This window comes from Akebia trifoliata, chromosome 11 (assembly GCF_017979445.1).
Source record: "Akebia trifoliata isolate Shusen 1 chromosome 11, ASM1797944v1, whole genome shotgun sequence".
Lineage (NCBI taxonomy): Eukaryota > Viridiplantae > Streptophyta > Magnoliopsida > Ranunculales > Lardizabalaceae > Akebia > Akebia trifoliata.
In genome coordinates, this window is record NC_141385.1 from 41,661,770 (window position 1) to 41,669,428 (window position 7,659).

A 7,659-nucleotide genomic window follows, 5' to 3' on the forward strand; every position below is an offset into this window, starting at 1 on the left:
TGTCTAACTCAACAATAAAAAATAATGAGTTTAACGCTGGTAAAACCCACTCATTTTTTGTTTTCAAGTTTTTCCAACTAAAATACATGAAAAATTGACTACAATCTTGACCTAACAACTTGGGTAAATTATTTCAAACCAAAAGAGCCGTTCTTGATCAATTTTCATCCAAAAACGAAGCACAAAAAATTGAAAAAACCCTAACTTTCTACATACATCGATGATTCATACAGTTAAACCATTGAGAAAACCGAATATTCAAAAAAAATAAAAAAAATGTCAGGGCCACAGTCCAGCCTGATCTTTAAAACACTGCTTATGAGTACTGTGCGGAGACAAAAATAAATGTACCCAGGGAAATAGACAAAAATGTGGTACCAGTTTCTTGCCAAACCAAAAATTAACAGAAGAGTGTTGAAATGTGTGGGCACTCTACAGAGCTTCAACAGGAGTCTCATTCCCACTAACAAAGGAGCAGGAGCCCTTACATTCCGAGGATCCATCACCGGAACGAAACCTTAGAACAAAAACTTCTATCTAAGGTCAAAAATCTATAGTACATGACAAGTTCACTGTGACACAGAGAGACCAAGCCAGCCAACCATTGTGTTCACGAGGCTTTGAGAAAGTGGTGACAGCAGATGGGCAACTCTTGGCAGGGTTGGGTAAGTAAGTGTCCCAAGGATGAACCAATTGAAACTCAATAGAGCAACCGCATCAGATGCTCGCCTATTCTTTATAGTCGAAAAGAACTGAACCACACTCTTCAAAGACATGCCAACTACACTGAAGAGTGCAATCACAAGTGGCATACAAGGATCTTCAGCTTCCCATATAATCATCCCTACTAGAAGAGACAGAATTGCACTGAAAAGGCTTTGCAAGAGTGCAACGCCCCTGCGTTGGTCAACTGCCTCGTCTATCACTAGACTTCCAAATGGGTAGTCATGTACACTTCCTTTTGATCCAATTTTCTTGAAAGATTTACCTTTGTTCTTGCCCTCCCATGCATCTTTGTCCATAAGGTCTTGGATGATAACACCACTACTTTTATAGCACGATTTCAATGATGAGACGTCAAAAATATCTCGGCAGCCACTAGTGTCATCTTGGACTTTGAGATTCCAAAGGTTTTTTCCTTGAATCTCTTTCAGCCGAAGGTTTTCATCTTCGAGATCCTGCAGCTGTACAAACATGCACTATTGAAAGAATGTTTCATGAAAAGAAGTGAGAAAACATCAATGGTTTCTGAATACTGGGGAGAAAATTGAAAACATGTCTGGACTACTTCAATGCTATCTAAAAAAAAATACACAATACTCATCAAGATTTTCCTTTTTTTTAAATGGGTAAGCAGGACTTGAACCCACGACCTCAAAGTTACTTTGAAATGTGTCAAACCAACTGTGCTATGGGTCTAAGCCCAACTCGTCAAGATTATCAATGAGGCGAAAATAACAAGAATACAAAATAGAAAAATGTGCACCATGAATGGTTCTCTTTTCCAACTACAATGACATGGGGAGTTCTACCACGTTTCAAATATAGTCTTCTTGTGGACAGCATTGCTAAAGTAAACCCTTTAAAGTGGATAAGTTAACAAATACAAAAGACTGGTCTTAAGATGTGTTTCTTGGGCGAATCGGGTGGAAGAATCAATCAGACATTTTTTGTCCTGAATTGTAATCTCAGGAGAGAAGTTTGGATGTAGAGTTTGAGTCTTTGAAATTACATTGGATATTAATATGAATCCTAACATAGAGAGGAAGGGGGCAGAACAGATTTATTGCTAAGAAATACCTCAAAGCAACCATTTTTGATATCTTGCATCTATTCTCTATAAGGATGGAGAGATTGAGGAGAATGTTATCCATACATAGTTTGAAATAGATAGTTCAAGTCGAGGTGTGCTTCAAGAGCGCTATGCAACTAACATATCCCAAGCAAATTAAAAAAAAGGAAATTTCATAGGACAGTAGGAAGACATGTTATGCTTTATGGAACTAGATGTTGGGGCAGTTAAGAAATGTGTCTATACGCTGAGGATAGCAGAAATAAGGGTATGAATGACGAATGGAAATATTAAGAAAGATAAAATTAGAAATGAAGAAATTTGTGAAAATGTAAGATAGTCCCAATAGGTGACAAACTTGTGGAATTTGATTGAGATGGTTTAATCAGGTACAATGAAGAATGATAACTACCCCAATTAGAAAGAACATGCAATTGAAGGTTATGAAAGAGCGAAAGGAAAACAAGGTATGTCAACTGAGGAGGTGAGAGCAAATATAAGCTAAAAAAATGGCTTTGAACAGAATTAAATGGAGTAACAAGATTCAATCAGCCAACCACAAATTTTAAAATGAATGCGCCCCACCCACACAGCCACACCTCCATTTCTTGAATTTTTTTTCTGGCTGCACCCTTTTCTAATAAAATCACTCACATATTTGAAATACAATGATCCATTACACTCATACAATAGAATCAAATACAATTTCCATACATAAATAAACATCTGCATCTCATGTAAAAATGAGTACAAATATGTGTTAAAAAAGTAATATGAATTCAAATATAAGAAGCAACAAAATATGAAAGTAGAATCACTAAAGTACTGAAAGATAAAAATTTTACCTCAGCCTCTAGTAGTTCAATTTTGCCAATAGCTTTCTCATGCTCTTCTTCAAGCTCTTCAAATATTGATTCCATGATTTTACGGTCTTTAATAGCTGCACGCAACCGCTCTTCAAGTTCCTTTTTATCACATGCAAGATTCTCCAACTCAATTTGCATCTCATGCAGATGCATTTCTAACTGTATATGGTAAACATCATCAATGACATGTTACAAATGTTTTTCCTTATCATCATTAGCATATAGTTTTCATAGGGGAACAAATGCATGATAAACGGAACAACAGATAGCTGAAACGATGTTATGTCAGTGTGAGATTCTCTCTCATTTGGACCTTAGTTTTTTTTGTGCACTGGACTTAATGCCCTTTACATGTTAATATCTCTATTTTCCAGATCAGGAAAAAGACATTGCAGGTCTTTTATAAAAACATATCGAAGGAAAGAACGAATTTAGCAGACCTTGAATACCATCAATTTTCATTTTTAATATTTACAGCCAAATTATTTATAAAATAGCTTTTACAGATTTTGATGAAACTTCTGGTTTCTCATGACTGACATGAAGAGGCCCATTAGAGAAATCATTGGGGATTCCCAACAGCTATAAGAGAATGAGCCATAACAGTAGGAAGCATGGTGATAAACAAGTGATTATGTGCAGAAATTGTTTGAGGATGTGGAAAATTGAGCTGGATTGATGATTGCCTAAATAAATAAGGATAAGAAACAAGTCTCCCTTTAACTCCTAAAGAAATAATGCAACATGCGGTCAATAGAAGTAGTCCAATCATTAAGGAATTCTTTTTCTTAATATTTGATTTTATTGAATTTAGAGTCCAACAAGCATAAAGGAAGAAGTTGGGAAATCAAAACACAGGATCTTAAGTTTATTTTGAGATGGCCAGTGTTGCCTTTGTGGGCATCTCTGATTGTTCAACTGTGGAGAAATCTAAACAGGAGAAAAAGAACCAAAACAATAATCACATCCCTTCATACAACCCCAGATTACAAATATAATGAACACCAAATCTAGATAATCAATGAAAAAAGAAAAAAAAAAACAGTACATGACATTATTATTGTGTGGTAAATCTTCAGCCTGGTTAGTTGACCAAGTTGTCTATGACACCTGACCATTATTCCAATCTCCATCTCATCTACCAATGGGCACAAAAGACTGGATTTTCTGAAGTCACCTATACCTCCATACAACACCAGACACCAAAGGGATAGAAAATTAGAAAAGCCTCATATGTGGTTATTACTGAGGATGGTGAATTATGCACCAACCTACTTAAACTTATGGTTGACGATGCTTAATCCTTGCTAACCTGTTAAACTAAAAAAATTATATAAAAAATAAAAACCTTGAGAGCACTTCTATCTACTAGACCCACCTATAAGCACACCAGAATATTGACATTTTAGAAGTCAGTTGTACATGCTGAGAACCCATGATAACAAATATAATGAAGAATCAAATCCAAATAAAAAATAACTAAACTGAAAAGCCCAATGTGACATTAAACTGAGTGTGGCGAGTTCACTACAAAAACCAATTGCTCGATTCCCGGATAATGAAATATTAAAAGAAACCCACACACTTATTCAACAAGATCTGATAAATAGTGCAGAAAAGTGAGCAATAGGAAACTAACCATCCTCTCCCTTTGTAATGCAGTCAAGACTCGCATAGGCAGAGAAACAAAAGATACTGCCCAAATTGTCATTCTCCAGCATACATCCACTTGGAAGTGTATAACGGCTTTCATTAGTAGCAGTGAAATGTGAGTAACAAGACAAATGGTTCTAGCACCAAATATAGATATGAGTTTCAAAAGTGAGAATGGCTGTGTAATCAAGACGATAATGTCTGTCACCAACTCACAAAACAACCCGATTAAGTCTGTCATTAGCGAAAAATATTGCACAGAATAAGCAATCAAAACATTCCAGCTCTCTATTCTCTGCAAGTACAAAAGTCAACGAACAACCCGATGAAGTCTGTCATTAGCGAACAATATTGCACAGAATAAGCAATCAAAACATTCCAGCTCTCTATTCTCTGCAAGCACAAAAGTTAACAGTGAGAGATAGATAACTGTATCCACTAAGTAGATCTAGCACTGAATTTCTACTTTTTTTATTTTTATTATTTATTTCTGAGTTTGGTGAAGGGGGAAGGGGGGGTGATTAAGTGAATATTCATGGGTACACAACTCATCTAACAATATCATGTGTTATAGATAATTTCCACGTATGCCCTTGATAGATAGGAAACAACCTCCAAAATTGAGCTTAGGAAATATGTGGTTTAACCTCACCCTAGAGAATCATAAAGCCACCTCTTGATCAATTAACTAGACTTATTATAGGAAATTAAAAGTTTCCTTGTTTTCTGGATTCTCCAACAGAACTTTGTTATGTTGGAACAGTATGTGACGAATAATCAAAAGGTAATATTTTTGTCTTCCTAATTGAAACAAAAGTTTTTTTTTTCTTCTTTTTTTACTAAGTGAATAAACCTAGGGAATGAAACAGTAATATTTTCTTAGTGGCATCGAACTAGTATTACTGTTGAAGTTATGGCTCAAAATCAATTAGGCCCGGTCCAAGTGTGTATGGGTTTTTGGGTCGGTCCAAGGTAATTTTGGGTTGGGCTTGTAACTTACGTAAGTAGCCCGCTTATGGCATTTTTAAAAAGAGGGATTTTAATTTCTTCTGTAAGAAGTCTAAGTCTTTTCTAGAGAAGAGAATAGAGAAAAAGAAAAAACCTAAAGAGAAGAGGTTGAGAGGTTTGGGAAGATTAAGATCTAGAAGAAGGTGAAGCTAAGTTATAGAGGTGATTCCTCATATCGATTTGTCCCATTTTCTTCATAGTGAAATCAAACTCTAATGCTCATCCTCTATGGAAGTAACCTTCGGGTGAGCCACGTAAAATCTCATGTTGTGGGTATTGTGTTCTTACTTTTTCTTTTGTGTGATTGTTTATCTTCCTTGCATTGGCTACTATTAGTTGGGTTTATCCTTCATTATCATTATCAAACAAGGTCTTAGAAGGTGAGGCATGCAAGGTGTTTGGTGAAATACCCAATAAGTGTTTGATCAAATTACTAAGTGAGCTTCACTAAGGTGTTCACACACTCAACAATTACAATGTTTTCAAACACTAAGTCGTGAGGCAAGGCACTTCACTAGGCAGCACCTTGAGGCATAAGCCTCAAATGATGTATTTTTAAATAAATAAATAAATATTTAATGTACAAATTAAATAGTGAAAATAACAACACACCTAAAGTATTCCTGAGCTCCTACAAATTCCAGCAGTCACTCCTAAAATTATAAAAAAATAATCCCATGAATTTGATTTTAAAAAATAAAATAAACTATAGTTTAGATGGCACATTCAATTATACACTAAAGTAGATTACCACTTAATTATTATTTTTTTATGGGTTAGGCTTACATTCAATTCTAATATTCACTTAAATATTGAACTAAATTTTGTCAAATGCACTTACATTTTGTGACTCAGTTTTGGTTTAGGCTTTGTACATAACCAAGGGCATAAATGGCAAAAAGAACAGAGTAGCATAACAGGGGGTGGAGACAATGATAGCGGTCAGTTGGAGAAGCCAATGGTGCACCTCATCTCAAATTGGGGCACCATGAGCCATGGTCGCCTTGGATAGAAGTGTAGAGCTCAAATCCATTCCATTAACACTCCTCATGACATCATCATCCACCCCAAACGATAATTTTGGGTGAATATTTGAAATACCCTGTATTCTCAATCTGATGACAGAACCTGTTTCACCACGGTCTTCTCTCAGAGACTAATAGAGATACCCTAAATGTCCTCATCTTCAACCTCTAGCCAAAAAAAAAAATCTTCATTTTTCTTCCAAAACCAGTCGCCTTCAACCTCTAGAGTGAGAAAAAACACTATTGAAACAACGGGTTTTCAGCTAGAGGTTGAAGACGTGGGCATTTGGTTCATTTTAAGTTGGTCTCTCATTAAAAACCTAGGTCAAGATGTATGTCTTCAGTATAAAAACACAGGGTTACCTCAAATAACCACCAAAACCTGGAGTGGTATGCCTAAATTACCCCCCATTAATCACCAGAATCAGGCATCTATCCTAAAAGCTATTGTGCAACCACCATTTTCAATCTCAAAACCCTAAACCCTAAAAATCAAGATAGTTCATAAGAAACCATCCAACAATCATAAATCACAAAAAAAAAAAAAAAAATAGAACTTACTTCGATCAAATCTGCATCTTTAGAAGGAAAAAAAATGTACAACATAGCAAGCAAATCAAAAAAATATATATATCTAAGACCAAATACCTAAACCCTAATATCACAGATCTCATAACAAAAGTTGAAAGTTCAAACTTTATTGCGCTAGTCCTGAGAAGGACGTATGTCCTCCGAAGATTCCAAACTTGTTAAGTACTTAACGACCGCTTACCTAATGAAGACGTACGTACGATAGCGACACTAAAACTCAACATTGAAACCTGGGAAAAGACAGTAGTTCTAAGCGAAGAAGAAGGAGAAGAATAAGAGGAGTACTGTCGTCCGTGCTTAACAGATGTTTAACTTAAGAGTGGTGGAGTGAAGAAGCCGTTAGTTAAGTCCGTGAAGTAAGTAGAAGTGGTCTGTGGCGACACCTTGATTGGAATGGTGACACGTCGATGATGAACAGAAGCAGAAATGAAGATCCTTCACTTCACGTCGTATATAATATATCCTCATTGGAGAAGTAGTCGTTCTTGTTCGACCTTTAGTTTCTCTTGCCGCCAAAATAAATAAATAAATAAACCCAAATAGTCAAATTAAAGATGTTTTTTTTGGCTCTCCACATATGGAATTAAAAAAAAAAAGGAATAATTTATGGGAAACTCCAAGGGAAGAACCATTTATGAAAAAAATAAATAAATAAATAAATAAAACAGGTGATTTGCTATTTCTATTATCATACAAAATTTGATGTTCACCTACGAAAAATATG

At 35.5% G+C, this 7,659-nt stretch overlaps 1 protein-coding gene across 8 annotated transcripts; it reads right to left on the reverse strand.

Annotated features, from left to right (window-relative positions):
- Positions 1-220: 220 nt before the first annotated feature.
- On the reverse strand, positions 221-7,442 carry LOC147391741 (uncharacterized). 8 transcript variants are annotated; one of them, XM_086460047.1, is made up of 5 exons: positions 7,117-7,442; positions 5,932-5,972; positions 4,298-4,606; positions 2,638-2,817; positions 222-1,184 (listed from the first exon to the last, which is right to left on the reverse strand). In XM_086460047.1, exons 3-5 carry the CDS (start codon positions 4,550-4,552, stop codon positions 570-572), a joined length of 1,050 nt encoding a protein of 349 aa, XP_086316173.1. In that variant the 5' UTR covers positions 4,553-4,606; positions 5,932-5,972; positions 7,117-7,442; the 3' UTR covers positions 222-569. The 8 variants fall into 8 exon arrangements, with proteins under 8 accessions (XP_086316175.1, XP_086316173.1, XP_086316168.1 ...); XM_086460042.1 differs by having other exon boundaries at positions 4,298-4,704; XM_086460043.1 differs by lacking the exon at positions 7,117-7,442 and adding an exon at positions 6,906-7,081 and having other exon boundaries at positions 4,298-4,704.
- Between the last annotated feature and the right edge of the window lie 217 nt (positions 7,443-7,659).